At 57.8% G+C, this 26,483-nt stretch overlaps 2 protein-coding genes across 5 annotated transcripts in view; one reads left to right on the forward strand and one right to left on the reverse strand.

Annotated features, from left to right (window-relative positions):
• Positions 1-10,133, forward strand: part of EPN2 (epsin 2) — a gene marked incomplete at both ends in the record, with an annotated part of 30,097 nt that extends 19,964 nt beyond the window's left edge. For all 4 annotated transcript variants that reach the window (XM_080713262.1, XM_080713263.1, XM_080713264.1 and 1 more), the window contains 4 exons: positions 5,236-5,409; positions 5,769-5,855; positions 8,901-9,116; positions 9,853-10,133. In XM_080713262.1, the coding sequence (XP_080569388.1) occupies positions 5,236-5,409; positions 5,769-5,855; positions 8,901-9,116; positions 9,853-10,133 (758 nt within the window). The remainder of the gene's footprint in view (positions 1-5,235; positions 5,410-5,768; positions 5,856-8,900; positions 9,117-9,852) is intronic.
• Positions 10,134-15,765: 5,632 nt separating this feature from the next.
• Positions 15,766-23,688, reverse strand: B9D1 (B9 domain containing 1; the record flags this gene model as incomplete). The annotated part of the gene is made up of 7 exons (XM_080713662.1): positions 15,766-15,893; positions 16,106-16,173; positions 18,929-18,991; positions 19,183-19,279; positions 19,399-19,510; positions 22,302-22,370; positions 23,626-23,688. 7 exons carry the CDS (start codon positions 23,686-23,688, stop codon positions 15,766-15,768), a joined length of 600 nt encoding a protein of 199 aa, XP_080569788.1.
• Positions 23,689-26,483: the final 2,795 nt, after the last annotated feature.

Here is a 26,483-nt window from a genome sequence, read left to right on the forward strand (position 1 = left end):
AAAATCCAGCCCCGAATCCTTCCAGGGCCTCCTCCCACCCGAGACGCCTGCACTCATTGGAAAGATGTCATTCTCAGCGGGCAGTGGCGCAACCTGTAATCCCAGTACATGGGAGTCTGAGGCAGGAGGATTGCAGGTTCGAGGCCAGCCTCAGCAGCTCAGTGAGGCTCAGAGCAACTTAGTGAGACTCTATTTCCAAATAAAATATAAAATAGGTCTGGAGGTGTAACTCGGAGGTAGAGGACCATCGGGTTTCACCCCTAGTACTGCGCGCGCGCGCGCGCGCACACACACACACACACACACACACACACACACAGTAGTAAGCCAGATGTGGCACATGTCTGTAATCCCAGGACTTGGGAGGCTGAGACAGGATCACAGGTTTGGAGCCAGCCTTCACAGATTAGCTAGGTTCTTCGCAATTTAGTGAGACCCTAAATATAATATTTTAAGAATGTTTTATTCTTGCTGGGCGTGGTGGCCCACGCTTCTCATTCCAGCATTCAGGAGGCTGAGACAGGAGGATCACGGTTCGCGGACAGTCTCAGCTACTTAGGGAGACCCTTTGCAACCCAGTGAGACCCTGTTTCAAAATAAAGAATAAAAATTAGGGCAGGGGGTGTAGCTCAGAGCTAGAATGTCCCTGGGTTTCACCCTCAGTACCACACACAAAAAAAGAAAGAATATTCTTTATGAGAGAGGATAACGGGGGGCTCAGGGTGTAGCGGGGAGGTAGAGGCCCCTGGATCCAATCCCAGTGCCACAAAAATGAAGAAAACCCTCAAAAGGCTGGGGGTGTAGCTTGGAGGCAGGACGCCCCTGGCTCAAACCTCAGTACAGCCCCCTGAAAAAGAAAGAAAGAAAGAGGGTGGAGAGCGAGTGTCTTCCCAGCGCGCTGGGCTCACCCTTCCATGAAAGGCCCTGTGTTGACAGCGTCTGCAGCGGCCTGGCCGTCGCTGGGTTTTTCCAGCAGCCCCGGGAGGAAGCGCCCAGGACGGGCAGGAAGGAAATGCGAGCCGGCCTGCCAGCCCCGGCCGCTTCCTCCCCTGGTCCTCACAGAGCAGCCACCTGGCCCCGGGCCTCACAGCCCGCCATTGAGAAGGCCCGCCGGCCGCGGCAGGTGCTGCCGCTGGCTTCTGGGTGACCCGCGTGGCCATGAATATTCATGCGTCCGTGCAGGAAGCACGACTCCATCAATGGCCCCTCAGAGGCGGCGGCGGGAGCGCGGCGACCTCGCGACCCCCCTTCCGTCCTTCCCGCGTTCACTGGGCTTTCAACAAGCGCTGATTGATCAGCCGCGGCCAGACCCCACCGAGGTGACCGCACAGAGCCGCCCGGCACCAGGCCTACTGTCCATTCACGGAGGGGAGCCCCCAGCCACATCCCGGGGCCAGCTGGTGCTGGCCGCTGTCCACCGGAGGAGCTGGGCTGTGGGGCCGTGCCTGCGTGGACGCTCCAGGGCTGCGCTCACTTGCACGGTCTGGATCCCGCCCAGCCGGGCCGGGCCCCCTTTGTGGAAGCTCCCATGCCGGGCAGCGCGTCCCCGCCGGCCTGGGGTCGGAGCTGCGCAGACCTCATTCTGCACGCACGGCCTCCTGGGCGCGCACTTCTCCCACCGTATGTGTGGTGCAGGTTGCTAGGCACTGTGGTCCTCGGCCAAGCCTGTTATTTTATTGTTATTTATTTATGTTGTTCTTGTCATCTTATTTTATTTTTTGTGTTACTGAGGATGGAACCCAGGGGCATTCTACCTCTGAGCCACACCCCCAGCTCCTACTTAGTGAGGCCCTTTGCAACTCAGTAAGACCCTGTTTGGAAATAAAGAAAAAATCGAGCTGGGGGTGTAGCTTAGAGGTAGAATGCCCCTGGACTCCATCCCCAGACCCGCAAAAAAAATAAAAAATAAAAAATAAAAATTGTGGGAAGGGACTCAGAGCTGGAAGCTGGGAACTAGCTCATTATCAAGAGACGACAGCAGCCAGGGAGGACCAGCGGGCACGCCAGGAAGGAGCCGCATAGATGCCGCTGCTGCGCGGCCGAGGGTCTTCAGTGTGCTTGAAGAACACCGCTAAACCAGGCCCGTTCCTACCTAGCAAAACTGACCTTCTTCCAAAGAGGACAGCGAGAAAAAGGCATTGTAAATTTGCAAGCAACTGCAGAAACGGACGGAGGAGGAGCGGAGGAGACACGGCGGCGTCTGGGCCACAGAGCACAAGAGCTTGTTGCCAGCGCGTCTCAGCGGATGCAGAGAAGGTGAGGGGAAACCTGGGCCTTCCAGCTGGAGCCAAGAGCCTTGTGAGCTGCGAGTCTCGTCAAAGTAGCAAGAACTGGAGCCGGGCGCGGCGGCGCGCACTCGCAATCCCAGCGCTCGGGAGGCTGAGGCCGGAGGGCCGCGGGCTCAAGGATGGTCTCAGCAGGTAGTGAGATTCTCATCAGCCGTATGAGACCCTGTTTCAAAATACAGATTAAAGTAGGGCTGGGCGTAGCTCAGACGTAGACTGTCTCTGGGTTTAATCTCTGATAGCACACACGCACATACACACAAAAACACCCGAAAACACACATAAAATAGATAAAAGAAAAAAGACCTGGCAAAGCTGACAAATAACAGGAATAAAGATAGTCCAGCCATGTCCATAGCAGCACAGTCTGTAACGGCCAAAATATGGAGCCAGCCCAGGTCTCCACCAACAGAGGGATGGATGGCGAAATTATGGGAAATCCACACAATGGAAGTCTACTCAGCTGTAAAGGAGAATAAAATAATAGCATTCGCAAGAAGTCGGAGGGAGCTGGAGAGCATTATGTTACGTGAGATCAGCCAGGCACAGAGAGAGAAGGGACCGTGTTTTCTCTAATGTGCCCAAGCTAGGGAGCAGTGGGAACACCAGAGGGACCCCAGATGGTGGAGGGGAGACCTCAGCAGAGCCAGACGGAGGAGAGGAGAGGAAGAAGGCTGAGGTGTTCAGTGGAGGCGCTACATCCGAATGTGTGTAACAGTGTGAATAGGGCGTGGTAACCTGGCACGCATTAGTGGGAGGGGAGAAGGCTGGGGGCGGGGAGAGGGCACCCAGCACAATCTAATAAATACACCATTTTCAATACGTTCCACGTATAAATAAAACATGAAAGAAAAGAAATGTAGTCCTATCCTCCTGAAAGAAATTGAACCATATGGCCAGACATGGCACACGCTTGTAACCCCAGTGCCTGGGAGGCTAAGCGGAAGAGCGCAGGTTCGAGGCCAGCCTCAGCCAGCAGCGAGACTCGTCAGCCTAGTGAGACCCTGTCTCAAATTTCAGATCAACTGGGCTGGGGTGTAGCTCAGAGGTAGAATGCCTTGGATTCGGTGATTCAATCCCTAGTAACACACACACACAAGTTAAAAAATAAACCCTGCCCAAACCCCCACCTCCCCAAACCCACTCAAAGGATTTTACTGGAAAAATCTAGCAACAGTCAAGAAAGTTCCACTTGATATCTGTGTAAATAAATAAATTCCTCTTAGTAAGCAGGGAGCACTCCTACTCATTTCTTTTTCTCCTTTTTTTCTTTTTTTTTTTTTTTTGCGGTACTGGGGGTGGCATTGCACCTCCAAGCTACGCCCCCAGCCCTGTTTTTTAGTCTTTATTTTTAATTTTTTTAATTTTTAAAATCTTTTTATTGTTGCATTGTAGTCATACTTTTTTATTTTTTTTGGTGGTACTGGGGTTCCTGGAAGCCCTTCTACCTCCGGGCTACACTCCCAGACCTATTTTATATTTTACTTGGAAACAGGGTCTCTTAAGCCAGCGCGGCTGCTTCGAGCCTGCGCCATCCTCCTGTCTCCGCCTCCCAAGCGCGGGGATGACGAGCGTGCGCCACCACGCCCGGCTAGTCTTTAGTTTTGAAACCGGGTCTCGCTGAGTTGCAGAGGGCCTCGCTAAGCAGCTGAGCTGTCCACGAACCGTGAGCCTCCGGTCTCGGCCTCCTGAATGCTGGGATGACGAGCGCGCGCCGCCGCTCCGGCCTGCTCATTTCTTGAGGCCGGTGTAACCTTGACCGTGACAGCACATGGAGACGGCGCAGCAAGAGCACAGATACCCCGGGCCGGCGACACCTGTTGACGCTCAAGCTGGTGAAGCCAGGAGCACCTCAAACCCCAGAGCAGCCAGGGAGACTGGGAAGAGCCGGCGCTCAGAAAATGTATCAATCCGTAGGCAGAGAACTGTCGACCTCAGTACACAGAAGATGTATCAACGTTTGCAGGTTAAAAGAGGGAGATGATGCAGTCATCTGAATAGAGGACGAAATAAAGTTCATCAGCCACTCACTGAAAAGAAAGAAACACCTTGGTCAGTCCCGAAGGCCGGGGCGCTTCCCCAGCCCGAGAGGTGCTTCCAAAGGACAGGAGAAGAGCTCACAGCTGGCGTCACACTTGAGCGGAAACGGACGGCGGTCCTGTGCGGTCGCGAGCACGTCGGGCGTCCTGATCACCCTCCCGCGGTCACAGAGCACCTGGAGGCCCTCGGGGTGCGACTGTGCGGAGAATGTGGGAGACACCCAGCACTCCCCATTTGCAGGCGAGGTTGAAAAGTTTTGCAGGGAAGCTGGGTGTGGCGGTGCGTGCCCAGAATCCCAGTATTTGGGAGGCTGAGACTGGAGGATCTCGGGCTGGAGGCCGGACTTAGCAATTCAGTGAGACCCGGTTTCAAAATTAATAAAGAAAAAGGACTGGGGATGTGTCTCGGAGAATGCCCGAGTTCAGTCCCCAGTAACGCGCATGTACGTGCACACGCACACGAAATGCGCCCACTAAGCTGATTTGTCGCTCAGGTCGAAGGCCGTGCGTCGCCCACTGCCGAGCGCCCGGCCCGCTGCTGCGTTGCTCTTTATTGGCGGTCTTTGGGCGCACACCTGTCAGGAAGCAGAAACCACTCAAAGCCCGTCGGAGCGGGGCCTCTGGGTGGGCAGGCACTGGGCTCCTTGTCACGGGGGACCCAGGTTCTGCTCCGGGGCGGGCGCGTGGAGACGGCCCCTTGCTGCCTCTCCCGTCCTTAGCGAGGGGGGCATCTTGGGTGACCCGGGCCTGGCGCCGACCCTCCCCGCCATGGGCCCTGGGCTCTAGCTCTGGGGACGCGCTTTGGGTGCCGCCCCGCTTAGCGCAGGACCCTGAACCTGGTGTGGCCCATGGTGTCCCAGCTGCCCGGACTTTCTGAGGCACCTCTGAGTCCCGACCCTGCCTCTTTGCAGGGGCCAAGCCGGCCGCCTCTGTGGACCCGTGGGGAGTGCCTGCTGGAGCCGGTGCGCACTCCGTCCCCAAGAGCTCGGATCCCTGGGCAGCGACACAGCAGCCCGCCCCCAGCGCCGGGAAGACCACGGATGCCTGGGCCGCAGCCTCGGCCACCAAGCCCGCATCCTCCTCGGGTGAGGCCCCGCAGTGCCTGCCGGGGCGCTGCTTTCTCTCCCCTGGCCACATTAGCCTTTGGCCCCTGAGAACCCCCGTGCGAGCCCTACAAGCCCTCTGAGGGGCACCCGGGCGTCGAGAAGGGCTGCGGCAGGTGCAGGCACCGCTCACAGCTGTCCACACCCTAAGGGGTGAGGCCAGCGGAGGCTTTAGAAGCCAGCGGCCGAGCCCTGGTTTCCGCTGTCCCCGCCCGCCAGGAGACCGGCTGCCCGCTTCGGGCCTGCGCCCTGCCCTGTGAGCAGGAGGAGCCCCGCGGTCTGCCCTCGGGCGGCCGGGGAGTGACGGGAGATGCCCGGGCCACCGGCCTCTGTCCCCGCAGGGCCCTTTGAGCTCTTCAGCAGTTTCAATGGTACAGCGAAGGACGACTTCTCGGAATTTGACAACCTCCGAACTTCAAAGAACGCAGGTAGGCGGAGGGGGTGTCCTTGCTGTTGAGGGCCTCCGGCTCAGCTCTTGGGGAACCTGAGCTTTCACGGGGTTCCTCTGTGTGTGGAGTCGCACGTTTGCAATCCCAGTACCTGAGAGGCTGAGACAGGAGGACCTCAGGTTCGTGGCCAGCCTCGGCTACTTAGTGAGTGAGGCCCTCTGAAACTCAGTGAGACCCTGTTTCAAAATAAAGAATAGAAAATAGCGCTGGGGTTATACTTCAGAGGTACAGTGCCCCTGGGTTCCATCCCCAGTATCAAAAAAAAAAAAGGGGGGGTTGGGGGTATAGCTCAGGTAGAACGTCCCTGGGTACCATCCCCAGTACCAAAAAACCAAAAACCAAAAAAAGGGCCAGGGAGGTAGAATGCTTCTGGGCTCAATCCCTGAATAAACAGATCAAGACTTGCCAGGCGTGGCGGCGCGCGCTTGTAATCCCAATACTCGGGAGGCCGAGACAGGAGGATCGCAGTTCGCAGCCTCAGCTACTTAGTGAGGCCCTTGCAACTCAGTGAGACCCTGTTTCAAAATAATTAAAAACAGTATGGCCCGCCTGGTCCAGGGACCCTAACACGGCAGTGGAGTCCGGAAGGTCCAGGCCTCTCTGCCTCCTGCTCCCTGGCCCCTCTGGCCCCTCGCCTGGGGCCGTGTCTCAGGTCAGCTGGGCCCGTGGCTGCTGGTGCTGCTGCCGGCCCAGCCTCCAGGTCTGACCCGACCTGTCCCTTCACCGTCCCCAACCAACTCCTGTGCCCCAGAACCACTTCCCTGGGTGTGGACAGGGCCGGTCTCTGTCCATCCCCCGCCGTCTCCCCCACAGGCGACAGCTCCGTTCAGCCAGCACTGCCTAGAACCCCTGCCCAGGGGCCCCGGGCCCAGGGCCGCCTGGCTTCTCTCCCGTGGGCCGGGGGCCTGGGGTGCGGAGAAAAGCGCCTGGCAGTCGAGGTGGGCCCAGAAAAACGACTCACACGCCCCATAGGCCAGAGGACACGCTAAGCTGCCGCGTGTTCATGCCCAAGCCCTGCCTCTGGGAGGAAGGCGGCCTGGTCGTCGTTACGGAAGCGCGGACTGACTTACTTTTTATTTCTTGGCGCTAGGGATTGAGCCCAGGGGCATTCTACCTCAGCCACACACCCACCTTTATTTATTTATTATTTTTTGTGGTACTGGGGATGGAACCCAGGGGCATTCTACCTCCGAGCTACCCCCCAGCCCTACTTTCCTACTTTTTATTCTTTATTTTGAAACTGGGTCTCACTGAGTTGCAAAGGGCCTCACTAAGTAGCTGAGGCTGCCATGAACCACAATCCTCCTGTCTCCGCCTCCCGAATGCTGGGATGACGAGCGTGCGCCACCACGCCTGCTTATTTTACTTTTGAAACAGGGTCTCACTAAGTTGTTGAGGGCCTCACTGAGTTGGGGCTGGCCTTGAACCTGGGACTCGCATCAACCTAGTGAGACCCTGTTTCAGAATTAAATTAGGCTAGAGGTGTAGCTCAGAGGTAGAATGCCCTTGGATTCAGTCCCTAGTCTCTGTCTCTGTCTGTCTGTCTGTCTGTCTGTCTGTTTCTCTCTCTCTCTCTCTCTCTCTCTCTCTCTCTCTCTCACACACACACACACACACACACACACACACACACACAGGATTTTACCATTTTCCTGCCCACACTCAGCCACTGTTTTACCCCCAGTATCTTTTTCTGAACTCTTAGAAGGCTTATTTGTTCAACTCTACTATCAGATAGAATTGAGTCCTGTCCCCCATCCTGGATTTAATAGAATAACAGATTGGAAGCATTTTTTGTGATTTTAAAATTCATTAGAAATTTTTAAAAATAAGAAGGACTGAGGGTATGGCTCAGAGGTAGAATGCCCCTGGATTATTCAATCTCTGGTACCAAAAAAAAAAAAAGTCACCCATAAAATACAGGTTGCTTTCTTCTTACTATCGAGAAAGTGTTTTTTGTAGAAAATTTAGAAAATGAAAATGTAAAATTCTATATTAAAAGTGTAAATTAGCCGGGCGTGGTGGCGCACGCTTGTCATCCCAGTATTCGGGAGGCTGAGACAGGAGGATCGCGGTTTGCGGACAGCCTCAGCCACTTAGGCCCTCTGCAACTCAGTGAGACCCAGTTTCAAACTAAAGAATAAAAAGTAGAAAAGTAGGGCTGGGGGTGTAGCTCGGAGGTAGAATGCCCTGGGTTCCATCCCCAGTACCATAAAAAAAAATGTAAATTATCCATTCCTTACTAGGAGCTCACAGTGATGTCTTGGGGAGACATTGTGTCAGAGATATTGTTTACTGTTTTGGGTCCTGCTTTTATTTTTTTGGTGCCGGAGATTGAACCCAGAAACATTTTATCTCCACACCATACCTGCAGCCCTATTTTATTTATTTATTTATTTATTTATTTATTTATTTATTTATTTATTTATTTTTGCGGGTCCGGGGATGGAACCCAGAAGCATTCGATCTCCGAGCTACACCCCCAGCCCTACTTTTTATTCTTTATTTTGAAACCGGGTCTCACTGAGTTGCAGAGGGCCTCGCTAAGTAGCTGAGGCTGCCCGCGAACTGCGATCCTCCAGGTCTCGAGACAGCCTCCCGGATGCTGGGATGACGAGCGTGCGCCACCACGCCCGGCTCCCTATTTTATTTTCAAACATGTCTTTGCAAAGCTGCTGAAGTCTCACTAAGTCGGGAGGCCGGCCTTGAACCTGAGTCCTCCGTCTCAGCCTTCCATCCTGGGATCGCAGGTGTGCGGTGCGCCTTTGCACTGGCTGCTCTGGAAGCTGTTTTCCCTGTTACCTTGTGTTCCCACGCCCCGCCTTCTATGCTGGTTCTGTGGACAGCGGGTCTCTGACCGTCATGACCGCTGGGTCTCTCCCTCGGGCTGGGACGCACCGTGCAGGGGCGTGTCCTGCGCGCAGCCCTGGCGTCCAGGGACCCTGTGCCGCCCCGGGTCGGTGGCCGAGGCTCCCGGGGCTGCAGCCCCAGCCTCACTGCGCCACACGTGTCCTTGTCTTGCAGCCGAGTCCACGACCTCTCTGCCGCCCCAGAACAACGGAACGACCAGCCCCGACCCCTTTGAGTCTCAGCCCCCGGCCGCCGGCCCCAGCAAGCCCAGCAGTGCCAGGAAAACCCCGGAGTCCTTCCTGGGCCCCAACGCGGCCCTGGTGAACCTGGACTCGCTGGTGACCCGGCCCGCCCCGCCAGCCCAGTCCCTCAACCCCTTCCTGGCACCAGGTGGGTACACGTGTGTCCAGGTTGAGTCTGAGGAAGAGCCAGGGTTTGCTGCTCAGAACCCTCTGGGGCGGGGTGGGGGTAAGCTGGCCCTTTAGCATCGGGCAGCCTCCAGGTCCACGGGGTCGCAGAGCATGCTGGGTCTCCACCCAGCAGGGAGGCAGAGGATCCTGAACACCGGCCCAGCAGGCAGAGGACGGGGTCTGCAGTCAGAAGTGGGTACAAGGAGCGCCTGGGACCCCCAAGTCCCATGGGTGACGCTGGCTTAGGGCCTGGGTCCCCAGCTGCCTGCAGCTCACCCGCCACCGTGCCTGCAGGCCCCAGGAGCTGCGGTGGCCAGGGCCATAGGCTCCCCGCCCACCTAGTTGGGGCGGTGGGCAGCCCTGCCCTCTGCACGCCCCATGGCTCCTGAGGACTGGCTACGAGGAGGACGTGTGGCAGCCTGGCTCTGCCCGGCTGCGGTCTGCTCCGCACCAGCCGTATCTCCTCAGCTGGGAGCCCGTCCCTGAGCGTGGGTCTCAGGCCCAGCTGCCCCGGGCTGCGTGGCCCGTGCGGCCAGGTGTGGCGGACACTGCGGTGCTCTCCCGCGCCCCGCGCCCTCACCCCCGGGCACCTGTGCTCCCCCAGGCCCCCTGCAGCTGTTTGCTGTGGGTGCCACCCGGCCGTCTTGCCAGGGTGGCTGCGCCCCACCCGAGTGGACCCTGCTTTCCTGCTCAGCCCCTTCGCACTCTCTCCCCAGGTGCAGCCACCGCCACGACCCCCGTGAACCCCTTCCAGGTGAACCAGCCCCAGCCGCTGACACTGAACCAGCTGCGGGGGAGCCCAGTCCTGGGGAGCAGCGCGGCCTTTGGGCCTGGCTCGGGGATGGAGCCCGCCGCGGCAGCCCCACACCCGGCGCTGGGGACCGGGGGCCCCGCTCTGACGTCGCTGGGCCCTGCAGCCATGAACATGGCGGGCAGCGTGGGCATCCCCCCGGCGGCGGCTCAGGCCACCGGCACAACCAACCCTTTCCTCCTCTAGAGGGCCCTGGAGGACTTGGCCGGAGGACGCGGGCAAGCGGGACGGTCCGTGGGCTGGTGGTGAGGGCGGAGGTGGGGTGCCAGGCTTTGGCGGCGCTGCCGGCCTGCTCTCCTGTCCCCAGCCGCCCCATGCCTGGCTCCCGCGGGCTCCTCGGCCGGCTCACCGCCCAGCCAGCGCCGGGGCGGGCGGCGCGGGACACCCCGCGTCACCCCGCGGTCCCCGCGTGCACGCGGCCGCTGGAGCCAGCTTCACACTAACCGAGCGCGGCCCCGCGCCCTGCTTGTACACGTTTGCACAGGTTTTGTTTAGTACAGTTTCATATTTGAGTTTGCAGAATTATCTAATAGTCTTTTTTTGGCTAATATTTTTATAACGTGGCTCTTATTTAACTGTCTAGTTTTGATAGAATTTACCAGGTCTGGCTGACTCGGATCTGGGCACGTGTCCTGCTAAGTGGTCTAAATCTTATTTATGGTTTTTAACTCTGTAAGAACATTTAAGACGGACGAGATGTTTAGGTGACGAGAAAAATGCCTTATGGAAAAACGAAAGCAAAGTATAGGAGAAAGGATGAAAATTTGGTTACACAAAAAAGATATTAAAAAAAAACAAACAAACCAACAGCAACAACAAAAACTCCGAGCTCCAGCTGCCTTTCCCTTCGTAACTGGGTTTTGGTGAATTACCAAACCGCCCGGCTCTTGGTGGGGCCGGACCGCAGAGAGGCTTTTTTTCTCGCCAGCAGAGCATCATCTTGAAAGTTAAAGGGTAAAGTCTAACACACGGAAGTCTCTCACCGTCTTCCTGTCGACTAATTCCTCTTTTAACTCGAGGCGCGAGGGGTTCCCGGGGCCTCTGTTCACAGTGGGAGTCGGGAGTGGGCGCGCTCAGGGTGCCGTGTTCCCCAGGCTGAGGGGAGCGAGCGAGGGACCCGGGCTGGCCCTGGCCCTCCCAGGCACAGGTCACGGACTGAGAAGTCCTCCCTTTTTTTCTTTCTTTTCTTTCTTTTTTTTTTTTTGGAGATGAAGAAAAAGATGATCTCAACCCCCCACTAACCCCCGATCACTGTAAAAAAAAAAAAAAGTATTAGGTCCCACGTTACAAGCCAGAAAAGACCTGCATCCCCTCCAGGGCAGGACGGTCCCGACGCCCGTGTCCAGGCACCTCGCCTGGTGGGCGCTTCTGCCTCCTCCCACCTTGGCTCCATCACTCCAGCTCCGAGGGCGGCGGCCACCTGCCAGCCCTCGCTGGCTCCAGAAAGAGGCCGCAGCCTCAGCACCGACACAGGAGGGATGGCCCTGGTCTGGGCTCCCGAGGGCCGCCGGCCCAGAGTCCAGCACCCCTGCCAGAACCGGGGGCCCACACCGGCCTGCCCTCGGGGGCCGGGCCGGGCTCCTGCGGTCAGGGCCGGGTAGGGGACCACGGGCCGTGGAGCCGGGCGCCCCCCCGCCCAGGACGGTGCTTTTCCTCCAGAGGTGCCAGGGCCTGGGCCAGCGCAGGGCCCAGCCGCCTGGCGTCAGTCATAGTTTTCTAACAACCCATCGCGGTGTGACGGAGGCCCCGGCATGACAGCCAGCGAGGGCCCGGGCGCGGCCTCCCTGTCGCCCGGCGTGTCACACGCGCCCGTACCTGCTGCGGCGCCCCGTGGGAGGAAGCCCCCGCCGGCCCAGCGCCCGGTCCCAGCGCCCGGTCCCAGCCGGCGTCTGGTTCTGATCTTGTGTCAACTGTTGATACTTATTGGTCGTATAAATATAATTTATCATTTGTATCATGATGCGGTCTCTGGCTCTGTCCTTCCTGCCTGGAGCAGCCTGGTGGGGCGCGGCGGGGCGCCGCCTGGTCCTGGGGGCCCTGAGCCGGGCCCCGGAGCTGCCTGGGCGGCCCGGGAGCAGTAGGTCGTCACGCGGCCAGGCGCTGGCCCCACTCGGAGCAGGAGGTCCTAGGCCCTCGGCCCCCGCGCGACACGCGGTATTCAGGCCTGTCCAGTCAGCCATTGCCCCCCGCTTTTGGGTCCCGTAGCAACGGGGTTTCTTCAGATAGCTGGTGATCACGAGCCCCCCCCCAACACTGAATCTGGCCTCACCCCTGGGGCGCGGCTCCCCACGTTTGCGTGGAGGATACAGCCAGGGCCCGGTGGACGCCCCGGGCGCATGGGCTGACCCTCACGGCTGCGCTGGCAACCCCGCTGCCCGGTTCCAGCACGAGGAGCGGCTGAGCGCTGGAGAACAGAGGTTTCCAGCTGAGGGGCCGCCACAGAGCGCGCGCACAGCACCGCCGCTGAGCCGGCGCCTGCGAATCCCGCACCCGGGTCAGCCGGGCGTGGTGGTGTGCGCTCCCATCCCAGCCCTTGGGAGGCTGACGCAGGAGGCGCGCAGGCTTGAGGCCAGCCTCAGCAATGGAGTGAGAGTCAGCAACCTGGTGAGATCCTGTCTCAAAACAAAAAGATAGAAGGGGGTGAGGGTGTAGCTCAGGGGTAGAACACTCAATCCCAGAACCACAAAATAAATAATTACAAAAAAATATACAGCTAGAGGATGATTTGTTGCAGAGCAGCAGAAAACAAAGCGAGCTGTCTGACTCCTGCCTCCGCCTGTCCTCAGGTAAGCCAGGCACAGGGGCCCGGGGATCGTGATGGGAGCTCAGTATGGGCCAGAAAGCAGAGTTTCTTTGTTCAAATGGAGTCTGTGTATCACGCCTTTATCATGCAAAGCCCGTGTGTGTGTGTGTGCGTGTGTGTTTCTGGGGGTGAAACCCAGGGGCTTTCTACCCCCGGGCTATACTCCCAGGCCTTTTTTATACTTTATGTGGAAACAGGGTCTCACTAGGTTGCTGAGAGCCTCACTAAGTAGCCGAGGCTGGCTTCGAACCTGCGCGATCCTCCTGTCTCAGCCTCCCCAGCACGGGGATCACAAGAGTGTCCACCATGCCCGGCTTATTCCTTATTTTGAAACAGGGTATCACTGAATGCTGGGATTACAGGCATGTGCCACCATGCCCGGCCAGCACATGGTAATTTTGTGAGACCTTTTTATTAAAAAATAAAAGGAAGCCAGCTGTGTTGGTGCACGCTTATAATCCCAGCATTTGGAAGGCTGAGATAGAATTGCAGTTTGCAGACAGCCTCAGCTACTTAGGCCCTTTGTAACGCAGACCCTGTTTCAAAATAAAGAATAAAAAATAGGGCTGGGGGTGTAGCTTGGAGGTAGAATGCCCCTGGGTTCCATCCCCAGTACTGCAAAAAAATAAAAATGAAAAAGGAGCCAGGTATGTTGGCACATGCTTGGGCTCCCGAGGGCCGCCGGCCCAGAGTCCAGCACCCCTGCCAGTTCCTCCTGTGAGACAGGAGGAACTGTGTTTGTGGACAGTCTTAGCTACTTAGTGAGACTCTGTTTCAAAATAAAGAATAAAATATCAGGTTGGGGTGTAGCTTGAAGGTAGAATGCCCCGGGTTCAATCCCCAGCACCACAAAATAATAATAATAATTAATAATAATAATAATAATAATTTAAAAAGGAAACTGGGCATGGTGGTGCTTGCCTGTAATCCTATTACTTGGGAGGCTGAGTCAGGAGGATCGCAGGTTCGAGGACAGCCTCAGCAAATTATGAGACTCCTCAGCCTAGTGAGACCGTGTTTCAAAAATAAAATAGGGCTGAAAGTGTAGCTCAGAGGTAGAATGTCCCAGAGTTTAATAACAAGTACCCACAAAAAATAAAAAGAAAAACCCAAATGCCTTATTTCCCTAATATTCTTGATCTGTAGTTGGGAGAAGCCTCGAATGTGGAGCCCGCGGATGCAGAGAGCCGGCCGCGGGGATGATCGGTGGTCACGTGGCCCTAGGCGGTGGGTACGCGCTGCTCACTGTAAAGTTACTGCGGCTCTTCTGTGTTTAAGTGGGGCTGAGGCGGGGGGGGGGGAGGCCGGGATCGGTACTTGGGAGGCTGAGACAGGAGGGTCACGGGTTGGAGGCCGGCCTGGGCAGCTAAGCAAGGCCCAGCAACTCAGTGAGACCATGTTGGGTGTTTTGGTGGCATTAGGGATGGAATCCAGGGTCATTCTGAAACCTCCAAGCTGTACCACCCAATCTGCTTTATTTGGAAACAGGGTCCGAGTTAGAGGGCCTCACTAAATAGCTGAGGCTGGTGTGAACCTGGGGTCCTCTTGTCTCAATTCCCAAGTACTGGGATTACAAGCGTGCGCCACCACACCCGGTGAGGCGTTTCAAAGCAAAAAATAAAAGAGTTTGATCTGGGCGTGGCGGCGCACGCTTGTAACCCCAGCATTCCGGAGGCTGAGACCAGAGGATTGCAGTCCGCAGCCAGCCTCAGCTACTTAGCGAGGCCCTTTGCAACCCTGAACATTTCAAAATAATTAATCTGGGCATGAGGCTGGGCGCGGTGGCGCACGCTTGTAATCACCGCGCTTGGGAGGCGGAGAAAGAGAATCGCCCAGGTTCGAAGCCAGCCTTGCTGGCTTAAGAGACCCTGTTTCCAAATAAAATATGTAAAATAGGTCTGGGAGTGTAGCCCGGAGGTAGAAGGGTTTCCAGAACCACGGTACCATCAAAATAAAAAAATAAAAAATAAAAAATCTGGGCCCGGTGGCACACGCTTGTAATCACAGCACTTGGGATGCTGAGACCAAGGGTCACGCAGGTTCAAAGCCAGCCTCGGCTACTTGCCTCTTAGTGAGACCCTAAATAAAATATAAAATAGGTCTGGGAATATAGCCCGGTGGTAGAAGGCCCCTGGGTTCCATCCCCAGTACCAGGTGCACGCTTGTCATCCCCGTGCTCGGGAGACGGAAACAGGAGGATCGCGCAGGTTCAAAGCCAGCCGTGCTAGCTTAAGAGACCCTGTTTCCAAACAAAAAAAGTATAAAAATAGGTCTGGAAATGTAACCCGGAGGTAGAAGGGCTTCCAGGAGCCCCAGTACCACCAAGAACAACAAAAAAGGTCTGTGTTCCAAGGTTCCTGTTGGAGGTGGGAAGCTCCTGGGTTCAATCCCAGTGCCCCAGACCAAACCAGACATGGCGGAGGGCGTCTCGGGGAAGACGTGGGAGGCCAGCCCGGGGCCAGCCCAGTGGTCGCAGGTGGGAGAAGGCTGCCGCTTGTGCCCCGCGCAGGGCTGTGCCCAGGCGGGCGCTTGTGCTGAGCTGGTCGTGCGGCTGGTCACAGCGAGCTGGGCGCCCACCCATCCTGCTGGAGGCCAAAGCAGGAGGCTCAGCCTCGGGCCTTCCTGCCGCAGAGCCTGGGGACCCCCGGCACCAGGGTGCTGGGCTGTGGGACTCGCTAGAAGGCCCCATTCCAGCAGGAGCCCCATCCCCGGTGCCTCGCCACCGCCCCCTGGCTCTGGGGTCCCCTCCTTCGTGCCAGAGGTGGCGGGCGGTCACAGAGCCACGCGGCAGGAGCGCAGACTCCACTCAGCCTCCTTGGGAGGCGTGAGGGCTCCGGCTGCCCCTCCCTGTGCGCAGCGCCCCGCACTCCCAAGGGACGGGCACGAAGGCAGCCCCGGCCTGGCCTGGGTGCTCTGAAAAGGTGACACTTTATTATATAAAACCATTTTATTGTTGTGAGCCCCAGCACCAGCCTGGCTCGGAGGGAAGCCCTTGTTCTGGGAGCGCTGGGCCACCTAGGGCGGGCTGGGCCCTGGGGCGCCCTGTGTGTCCACGGGCCCCGTGTCGTAGCCCAGCTTCCTCATGTCCTTGGTCACCACGTTGAAGAGGAGGGTGACGAAGCCCTGGGAGCGGACACGGGTCACTGCAAACAAGGGCGGCGTCAGCAGGGCCGGGAGGGCACAGACACTGACCCGGCCTGGGCGCCGCGATGGACAGACAGACATGGCAAGACCTCTGCTGGGAGAACTCTGGGCAGCTCCTGTGGGGTCCCTGACCTTCACCCCACCTGCTTGGAGGCCCAGTGGGTCCCCACCCAGAGGAGGGTGGGGTGAGGCGGCGGGTGCCAAGCCTTACCTTCCCGGCCCTCGCCCTGGGCCACCACCTTGGGGTCCGTGTACTCGGGCCTCCGTCCCATGAACCAGCTGTGGACACAGCGGGGGGCGTGGGTGAGCATGGAGAGAGCCGACCCCGGGACAGAAGCCCCCTCCCCAGGGAGGTGGGGACGAGGCCTGGTGTGGGGGCCGGGGCTGGCCAGTTCTGTCCACTGGGAAAGGCGGCGCCGGGCACCTCCCTTGCGGGCTGGGGTGGAGGCTCCTGGGGACGGCCGTCCACACCTCTGCCTTCCCGGGGAGGGTCTGGCCGCGGCTGCTCCGGCGGCAGCAACGGCCATCTGACGCCCGGCAGGCCCCACTAAGGCAGCAGGGGTCCAGGCCAGCCGTCAGTTTACCTCCAGGAGCGCTGTGCGGCCTCCCCAGGCCACGGCCCTCCCTTGAGGGTGCTGGGTGAGCCCAGCCTCGTGGGCTCCAGGCGTGCCTAGGCCGGTGCCCTCGTGCGCCCTCCCCGGGCACGTGCATTACAGCCTGTTTCCCCCTCAGAGAGCAAGGCCGAGGCACAGCCCCCTGCGAGGGCACGGCCAGGTCTCTCCTGGGTGTTCAGGGCAGTTCGAGCACCTGACTCAGCAGAGGCGGGCTGCCCGAGGCAAAATGTACCCAGCAAGGGCCGGAGGCAGGAGATGGCCCCGTGGGCTGAGGACCCGCGGCGGGGCACGGCGGCCAGCAGGCCGGACACACTTAGGAGCCAAGTAGCTGCTCCGTGCAGCCAGGGTGGAGGGGCTGAGGCGCCGGCCCAGACGTGCGGCCCAGACGTGCGTGTGTGTGTGCGTGTGTGTGTGTTCCTGGAAAGCGATCTTATTTGCAAAAACCTGCTGAGCCCAGTGGGGGCGCGTGCTCGTCATCCCAGCACTTGTGAGGTAGAGACTGAGGATCCTGGTTCGCAGCCAGCCTCAGCTACTTAGCGAGGCCCTCTGCAACTCAGTGAGACCCTGTTTCCAAATAAAGAATAGAAAATAGGGCTGGGGGGTGTAGCTCAGAGGTAGACTATTCCTAGGTTCTATCCCCAGTATTGCAAAATTAATAATAATAATAATAAAAATAATAATAATAATAAAAATAAAAGAAAGGCTCCAAGAAGCCCGAGAGGCAAGGCATCCCACCCCCCACAGCCTCTGACAGCCCCGATTTCAGCCCCGAGATAACCATCTGGGGACTTCTGGCCCTCAAAACTGTGGGAAGATTCCAGGAGGCTGAGACCGGAGGATTGCGGTTCGTGGCCAGCCTCAGCTACTTAGCGAGGCCCTCGGCAACTCAGTGAGACCCGGTTTCAAAATAAAGAATAAAAATAGGTCTGGGGGTGGAGCTTGGAGGTCGAATGCCCCCAGGTTCCATCCCCAGATTCGCAAAAAAAAAAAAAAAAAAAAAAAAAAACCAAAAAACCAAAACCAAAACCAAACCGTGAGAAGACACATTTCTGTAGTCTGACGCCCGCCACAGAGCTCTTGGTAATCTGTTCCAGTGGCCACAGAAATCAGCCCAGCGTGCTGCGGCTCAGGCAGCGGCCTCTGGGCGCCCAAGGCCTGGCGATCACCCCGCCCTGGCTGACGCCGGGTGGGGGGGGCTGCCAGGCCTGGGCCCGGCGAGAAGGTCCTGCTCTGCTGGCCCAGAGCCCCCCCCCCCAGGGGCCACCACCGTGGCATGGGGGCCGCATGGATCTTAAAGCCCGCCTCAAGCGGCCATCGTCCTGCCCAGGGCTTGTGGCTAAACCTCCCCCGCCTGGCCCCCGAGAGGTCCCAGTCCTTGGGCGAGGGAGGCGGGGGCGCTGCGACTCCACCCAGTGGGGTGCTGGCCCGGCTGGCAGGGGCTGCTGGCTGGCGCCCCTGGAACCTGGCTGGTCCTGCATCCCCCCCCCTCATCCTTGCTAACCTGCGGGGGGTGGCGGTAACTCCAGCCGGGGGCACTTACACCCCAAACTCCAGTCCCCTAAGCGCCGCTCCTCACGGCCAGAGTTGGCGCCTCTGTGGACCTCCCAGACAGCTCTCCTGGGACCCAGAGCACCTGCTTCTGGCCACAGATCCGCTCAGACGCCCTGCCCCGGCGCCTCACAGGAAGGCTGTAGCAATTGACGAATAGAAGCTACTCCGGCCACTGACTGTTCCAGGGGGTCTGGCTCAGACTGCTGGGTGCTACTTTTTGAGTTCATTTTGTGGCCGGGCGTGGTGGCGCAAGCCCATAATCCCAGTCCTTGGCTCAAACAGGAGCACCCAACGTGCGAGGCCAGCCTCAGCTACTTGTGAGCCCTATGCAGCTCAGTGAGTCCCTGTTTCAAAAATACGGAATAAAAACATCAGGCTGAGGGTGGAGCTTGCAAACAGAATGCCCCTGGGTTCTGTCCCCAACACTAAAAAACAAAATTGTCCTGGGGATGGAACCCAGGGGCATTCTACTTCCAAGCTCCACAACCACCTCTTTGTATTATTTCAGTTTGAAACAGGGTCTTGCCAAATTGCTGAAGCTGGCCTCGAATCTGAGCTCCTCCTGCCCCAGCCTCCCAAGTCCTGGGGTGACGGGTGTGCGCCACTACACCTGCTTTGTATTCTACCGAATGCCTGGCACGCTACGTCCCGAGCATTTTCCCATTTGATGCGAGTTTTTCCTCTGCACCATGTGACATAATGAATATATTTTTTTAACGAGGTGCAGAGTAAAATCACACAGCCCTGTGCTGCCTGCCAGGGCAGGCCCCAGGGGCCGGGCCTCTAAGCCGTGAGGACCTGGAGAGGCTTCCAGGCGCCTCGTAGGAGCGGTGGCAGGCGTCCGCCCCGGCAGAAGAAACCCCACTCACCTTGTGAGCCTCTGCAGCTTAGACGTCGACTCTGGCACGAACATGGGGATGGTCCTTTTGTACCTGTGACCGGTGCGCACAGAGGTGCTGGGCGGGAGGCGGGTGCGTGCGGCGTAGCAGGGCTCTTCTGGGATACAGGCCACGCCGGGGGACCCCAGAGCACCCCCAAGAGCCCAAAGGAAAGGGTCTGCTGTCTGTGGACGAGCCCTCGGGAAGGGTACTGGGCTCGGTCGGGGCGAGGACCAAGGACCTACCGGCCGGGCGAGAAGGGCACATGCACCGCCCCGTAGCCGCGGACCACGTCGTTTCCGAAGGCGTCGGGCCCGTACACGCTGAGCACCATCTGAGGCCCTGGGAGGGCAGGGCTGGGTCGGCACGTGCGGACCAGGCCAGGGCGGCCCCGGGTGGCCAGGCGATCCTGGGGTGCAGTGGGAGCGCCAGCCCGCCTCCCGCGGGGCCCCCAGACTCACAGCCGTATGGGTTGGTGCTCTTGAAGGTGACGTCGATGGGGAAGTTCCACACCAGCGCCCGCCGCACGTCTCGGCTCTTGGACGTGATCTGGGAGATCCCCTCCTCCAGACCCTGGGGGACACAGTGACCACGATGGCCCGTCTAATGCCAGCCCCTCTCCTACCCCACGCCCCGTGGGCAGGTGCGGGAGGTATGTCTTGGGTCTGATAAGGGGGTGCATTCTCCTGAGCCCCCCACCAGACATGGACACCCCGGCGGGGCTCGCGCCCACCCTCCCACATCACCGGTCCCCCCGCACCATGCCCACGGCACACACGTGTGACTCTCCCCATCACAGAAGCCCCTGCCGCCGCCTCCCGCCCCGCACAGCAGAGGGCTCGCCATCCTCTCCCTCCTCTACCAAGGGTGTGTGCAAGCAACAGCCGTGAGCTGGACGGCACCACGCTGCTCTGCGGCCATCTCCTGACTTATCTTACTTGATCCACTAGTCACTTTTTATTTTATTTATTTATTTATTTGTGGTACTGGGGATGAAACCCAGGGCATTCTTCCTCCGAGCTACACCCCCAGACCTATTTTTCTTTCTTTCTTTTTTCTTTTTTTTGGTGGTGCTGGGGTTCCTGGAAGTCCTTCTTCCTCCAGGCTATACTCCCAGACACCTATTTTTTATATTTTTATTTGGAAACAGGGTCTCTTAAGACAGCGAGGCTTCGAACCTGCGTGATCCTTCTGTCTCTGCCTCCCAAGCATGTGGATTACAAGCGTGCGCCACCACGCCTGGCTCCCAGGCCTATTTTTTAGTCTTTATCTTGAAACAGGGTCTCACTGAGTTGCAAAGGGCCTCGCTAAGTAGCGGAGGCTGTCTGCGAACCTGGATCCTTCTGTCTCAGCCTCCTGAAGGCTGGGCTCTGTTTTGTTTTTGAAACAGGAGTCTCGCCAAGTTGCTGAGGCTGGCCTTGAACCTGCGATCCTCCTGTCTCAGCCCCCCAAGTCCTGGGAGGACAGGCCTGCGCCTCCACACTTGGCAGCAGCTGCTCTCTGCAACAAGGTCCCCTGACCAACCTGAGCTCGTGATCAGCCAGCCCAGCGTGTGACCGGCCGGGCGCTGGGGCTGCCTGTGCCCTCGACGGCTCACGCCAGTCCTGGGAGGCAGGGCTGGCCTACCTCATCTCCCTTGTCTTCCCAACATGGCCGTGCTGATTGAAGCGCCTTTCCTGCCTGTCTCCAGTTCATTTTAGGGTGAGTGGCCAGACCCGACCTGTTGGGACCCCTCGCATCGGGCTCTGGTAGCATCGTGTGTAGCTGGGGGGCCAGGCGCGTGCTCTCTACGCCGCCATGTGCCTTTGCCTTTGGTTTCTTGGGGCGTCACGGTTGCTGGGGCTTCCTACTTCCCGGAGTGGCTCCACTCGGCCGCCCGCACCCTCACGGTGCCCGGGGCCCGTCTCTGGCTGCTCTTCTGCCAAAACTTGGTGATGGTGATGGTGTGACGGGCTGATGGCTTACAGCGTGGTCCACACTTGGGTGACCAGGACATCTCGCCGAGGCAGGCTGGGCCTGGCTCCAGACCGTTCTCCAGGATCTGCCGTGCCCACAGTCTTCTCAGACGGCGCCCGTGCCACTTCCGGCTGCTCGGGCTGAGCCTTGCTGGTAGTTTTTTAAAATTTATTTTTGTGAGCCGGGCGTGGTGGTGCACGCTTGTAATCCCAGCATTTGGGAGGCTGAGACTGGAGGGTCACCGTTCGCGGACAGCCTCAGCTACTTAGCAAGGCCTTTTGCAACTCAGTGAGACTCTGTTTCAAACATAAAAAGGCTGCGGGGCGTGATGATGCACGCTTGTAATCTCTGCACTTGGGAGGCGGAGACAGGAGGATCACACAGGTTCAAAGCCAGCCTTGCTGGCTTAAGATGCCCTGTTTCCAAATAAAAATATAAAATAGGTCTGGGAGTGTAGCCTGGAGGTAAAAGGGTTTCCAGGAACCCCAGTACCACCAAAAAAAAAAAAAAAAAAAAAAAAAAAAAGGCTAAGCCGGGCGTGGTGGTGCACACTTGTAATCCCAGTGCTTGGGAGGCTGAGACAGGAGGATCTCACAGGTTCGAAGCCAGCCTCAGCTACTTAGTGAGGCTCTCAGCAACTTAGTGAGACCTTGTTTCCAAATAAAGTATAAAATAGGTCTAGGAGTAGAGCCCAGAGGTAGAAAGCCCCTGGGTTCCACCCCCAGTACCACACAAAAAAAAAAAAAGGCTAAAAAATGGGGTTGGGGGTTTACTTCAGAGGTAGAATGCCCCGGGATTCCATCCCCAGTACTGCAAAAATATATATATATTTTTTTATCTTTTGGGCAGTAGAGATGGAACTCTGGTGCATGCAACCTCTGATCTACACCCCAGTTCTACTTTATTTTTTATTTGGAGACAGGGTCTCACTGCGTTGCTGAGAGCCTCAGTAAATTGCTTGAACCCTGGATCCTGCTATACTGGGGTTGCAGGCGTGCACCACCACGCCCGGCTGGCTGGCTGGCTGGCCGAGGCGGTCAGCTCGGCCTTCTCCTGGCAGAGGCAGAGCCCAGGGCAACCTCGGAATGGGAGCCCCTGCCCTGCCCTGACTCCCTGGAGCGTTCTCAGTGGCCAATGACAGGCCAAGTGGGGAGGGGACTGGCATGGCGTCCACAGCAGGAGCGCCGGGCTGCACCGCACACGTGTCCCCTCCGCGGCAAGCCTGCGGGGTGAGGTGAGGGAGGGGATGCAGGCGCGGGGGTGCCCGATGGCGTCTCAGTTCTCCACCCCGCCTCACGCCGGTCCCTCTGACTTGGCGCCCCTCAGTTGGCTCTGGAGGGCTCGGTGGAACCCTTCAGACACCCGACAGTGCCCAGGCGGTCAGGGAGGGAGGCAGGCTGCTGCTTACCGCCGTGGGGGCCCAGTCCTGGCCATACACAAAGCAGTACTTGCAGTACAGGTCGTCGTACTCTGGAAACTGCGGGGAAAACATACAGGGGTGGTTTGCTGGGACGTGTGGGGCCGAGGCGCGTGCTCCGCTGGGCAGCGCGGCCCGAGGACCTCACAACACGAGGCCCCTGGGGTGGGTCCAAGGCGGCTGGGGATGCTGACCTGGAGTTGAGCAGAGGCTGGGGGCAGAGACAGGGAGCCCGCGGGAGAGCCTGGCTGCTGCCCCTGAGCCCCCTGCCCAGGCTCTGCCTTCTGCCCAATGTGCCCTCCCATGCCACTGGCTGGAAACTCTGGCTCATCCTCCAACATTTGCCGCTCAGGGAGACTGCCCAGAGACCCCGGTGGCCTTAGGGCCACTTCTGGGCTCCACCAGCCCCCTGCGCCTCCTGCCATCAAGGCACTGAAGGCCTGTGTTTGTCTATTTATTTTGGTTTTTTTGTGATACTGGGGATGAAACCCAGGAGCTTTCTACCTCCAGGCTACACCCCCAACCCTATTTTATATTATTATTTGGAAACAAGGTCTCACTAAGTTGCTGAGAGCCTCACCTAAGTTGCTGAGGCTGGCTTTGAACCCGCGATCCTCCTGTCTCAGCCTCCCAAGCGCGGGGATTACAAGCGTGCGCCACCACGCCTGGCCCTGTAGCAAAGCTTTGACTGTCAGAGAGAGGCGGGTTTGAAGGCCCGGCCTCAACTGCTTGGGGCAGGTTTCCCCAGCTGTCCAGTGGGCTATCAGTCACACCTACCTCACTGGGTTGTCAGGAGGATCGGAGGGTAGCCGTGCCCCAGCATCGAGCTCGGTGCATGCCGAGGACTTGGTGAACGCTGGCATTTATTTGTACATACCAAATGGTTCTTATAAAGTGTCAAGGACGGAGAGTAGCGTCCCTTTGGTCTCATAGGAACACCCTCCCTGGATCTGTCCAGGCCACCGCTAACCAAAGCATCCTGATTCTTCATTTCTTTTTCTTTCTTTCTTTTTCTCTTTCTTTTCTCTCGCTTTTTTTTTTTTTTTTTTTTTTTGTGGTACCGGGGATGGAACCCAGGCGCATGCTACCTCCGAGCTACACCCTCAGCCCTATTTCTTAGTCTTTTTATTTTTAAACAGGGTCTCACTGAGTTGCGGGGGGCTCACTAAGGAGCTGAGGCTGTCCTTGAACCCGTCATCCCGCCTAGCCCAGGCGGGAGGATGGCGGGTTCCGTGGACGGCAATCCGGGGCGGGATGGCGGGAAGGGCGTCGGGGGGCCTGGGGGGCAGGCCCAGGGGAGTCCATGGCCGCTCACCTGGGCGCTCTCCACCTGCCCGTTGACCATGAGCAGGAAGACGCTGGGACTCGCCGCCGCCATGGCGGGGCTGGGAGGTCGGGGGGACCCGCCCGGGCCCTGTGCGCGCGGGCCGGGATGCACCCAGGTTGCCTTGGAAACCGACGGCGCGGCGCGAGGGACACGTTTGTTGGGGGCGGCGCTTTGCGAAGGCTCGCGACGCTGCGCAGGCGCAGAAGCTGCAGCCGGTGGGGCGGGGCTCGGCCCGCGTGTAGAAACACGCCCGGCCGCTGGGCGGCGCTGTGGCCGCGCTGGGAGGACCAGGACCGCGCGGAGGGAGGATGCTGCGGAGCCGGAGGGATGCTCAGGGAAGGGTCCCCAGCTGGGCCGAGCGGTCACTGCCTTGGGTCAAGGGGATGCGCCCTGATGGCTTTTTTGTTCTTGTTGAGGTACCGGCGATGGAACTCAGGGATATTCTAACCCGAGCTACACTCCCAGTTCTATATTTTAGTCTTTTTTTTTTTTCTTCTTCTTTCTTGGTACTGGGGATGGAACCCAGGGACATTTTACCTCCAAGCTACACCCCTCGGTCCTATTTATTTATTTATTTATTTATTTATTTATTTATTTATTTTTGTGTGTGTGGTACTGGGGTTCCTGGAAACCCTTCTACCTTCGGGCTACACTCCCAAACCCATTTTTTAAAAATTATTTTTATTTGGAAACAGGGTCTCTTAACCTGCGCGATCCTCCTGTCTCCACCTCCCAAGCGCGGGGATTACACGCGTGCAGCACCACACCCGGCAATTTTTATTTTTTTGAAACAGGGTCTCACTGAGTTGCGAAGGGCCTTGCTAAGTAGCTGAGCCTGTCCGCAAACCATGATCCTCTGGTCTCGGCCTCCTGAATGCTGGGATTACAAGCATGCGTCACCATGCCCGGCCCTGATGGCTTTTATCTTATTTTTTTAAATATTCAAACAGAGCCGGGCATGGTGGTGCAAACTTGTAATCCCAGCATTCTGGAGGCTGAGACAGGAGGATCGTGGTTCTCAGACAGCCTCAGCTACTTAGTGAGGCCCTTTGCAACTTAGTGAGATCCTGTTTCAAATTAAAGAATAAAAGATAAGGCAGGGGGTGTAGCTCGGAGGTCGAATGCCCCTGGGTTCCACCCTCAGACGCGCAAAAAAATATTAAATATTGAAAGAGGATCTCCCTAAGTTGCTGAGCTGACCTACAACCTGCGATCGCCCTGTCTCCTAAATTCTGGGATTACAGGCATGTACCACACCGGGTCCCTGGTAGGTTTTAAGATATTTGACTTGGAAAAAGTTGATCAGAAAAACTTGGAAGGGACCTAAGAATTCATATGTCTAGGTCACAGCACAGGGGAGCAGCACCCTGTCCCCCCAGCTCTCAGGGGGAACTGCTGGCCAGAACCAGGAGTCTGTCAAGGCTCTGTGTAGACAAAGGTTACCAGGTGTTACCAGCCAGGTGTGGGGTCACAGTAACCCCAGTACTTGGGAGGCTGAGACAGGAGGATCACAGGTTCATGACCAGCCTCTGCAACTTAGTGAGGCCCTCAGCAACTTAGACCTTGTTTCAAAATAAAATAAAACAATAATATTAATAATAATAATAATAGTAGTAGAGAGCTGGGGATGTAGCTCAGAGGTAGAAACCCACTGGGTTCGATTCCCATTACACACACACACACACAACATAAACAAAATAAAATAACGTGGATCCAGCTGCTCTTAGCTCACCAGTTTGCATTCAAGTATTTATTATTATTATTATTATTATTATTATTATTATTATTATTTGCTGTACTGAGGATGGAACCCAGGATCATTGTACCTCCGAGCTACACCCCCAGCCCTACTTTTTATTCTTTTTTTTTTTTTTTTTTTTTGCAGGTCTGAGGATGGATCCCAGAGGCATTCGACCTCCGAGCTACACCCCCTGCCCAATTTTTTATTCTTTATTTTGAAACCGGATCTCACTGAGTTGTGGAGGGCCTGACTAAGTAGCTGAGGCTGTCCGTGAACCACGATCCTCCTGTCTCAGCCTCCCGAATGCTGGGATGACGAGTGTGCGCCAGCATGCCAGGCTTGCGTATTTATTATTGGCATAATTTGGGCTGGTTCTGTCTCTGTGAGACCTGGGACCACATCTGTCTGGTATCCGGGCTGCCTGGCACATAGAAAACTACCTGAAGGAAGGAACCGTGAAATCCCCCTTCATCCTGCCGAGGAGGAGCGCACGCAGTCGGGATGGAGGCGACCAGGACAGACAGGCACAGGGGAGCGGCCAGGTCGGGGTCACACTGGGGACTTGAGACTGTCGCTCTTCCTTGGCTCTGTCCTGGGCCAGGCCCTCGGCCGCGCCTTGGCTGGGGTCTCCAAGGAGACATTAGAGACCCCAGCTTGGATCCAGGGAAGGAAGGGAGGCACGGGGATGTAGACTTCAGGGAGGTCGGGGCCCCAGCAGGGACTCCAGCCCATCACACCTGGAGCCACCAGCTGCCAGCTTGGAAACAGACCAGGGAGGTCCCAAGAGCCACCTGTGGGGGGAGAGAGACAGACAGACAGACAGACAGAGACAGACAGAGAGAGAGATCGGTCATGTCCCAGCCTGGACTCCAAGTATAGTCTTCGGCGGCCGGACGTGGCGGCGCACGCCTGTCCTCAGTACTTGGGAGGCCGAGACAGGAGGATCACGGGTTCGACGACAGCCTCGGCTGTAGTGAGTCCACTCGACAACTTAGCGAGACCCTGTTGTCAGGTAAGAAATAAAATCAGGCTGGGAGTGTAGCTCACGGGTAGAACGCTTCTCGGTTCAATCCCCAGTACCACAAGAAGAGAGAAAGAAAGAAAG

Source organism: Muscardinus avellanarius (genome assembly GCF_963383645.1).
Source record: "Muscardinus avellanarius genome assembly, chromosome: 16".
In the NCBI taxonomy this organism is placed as follows: Eukaryota; Metazoa; Chordata; class Mammalia; order Rodentia; family Gliridae; genus Muscardinus; species Muscardinus avellanarius.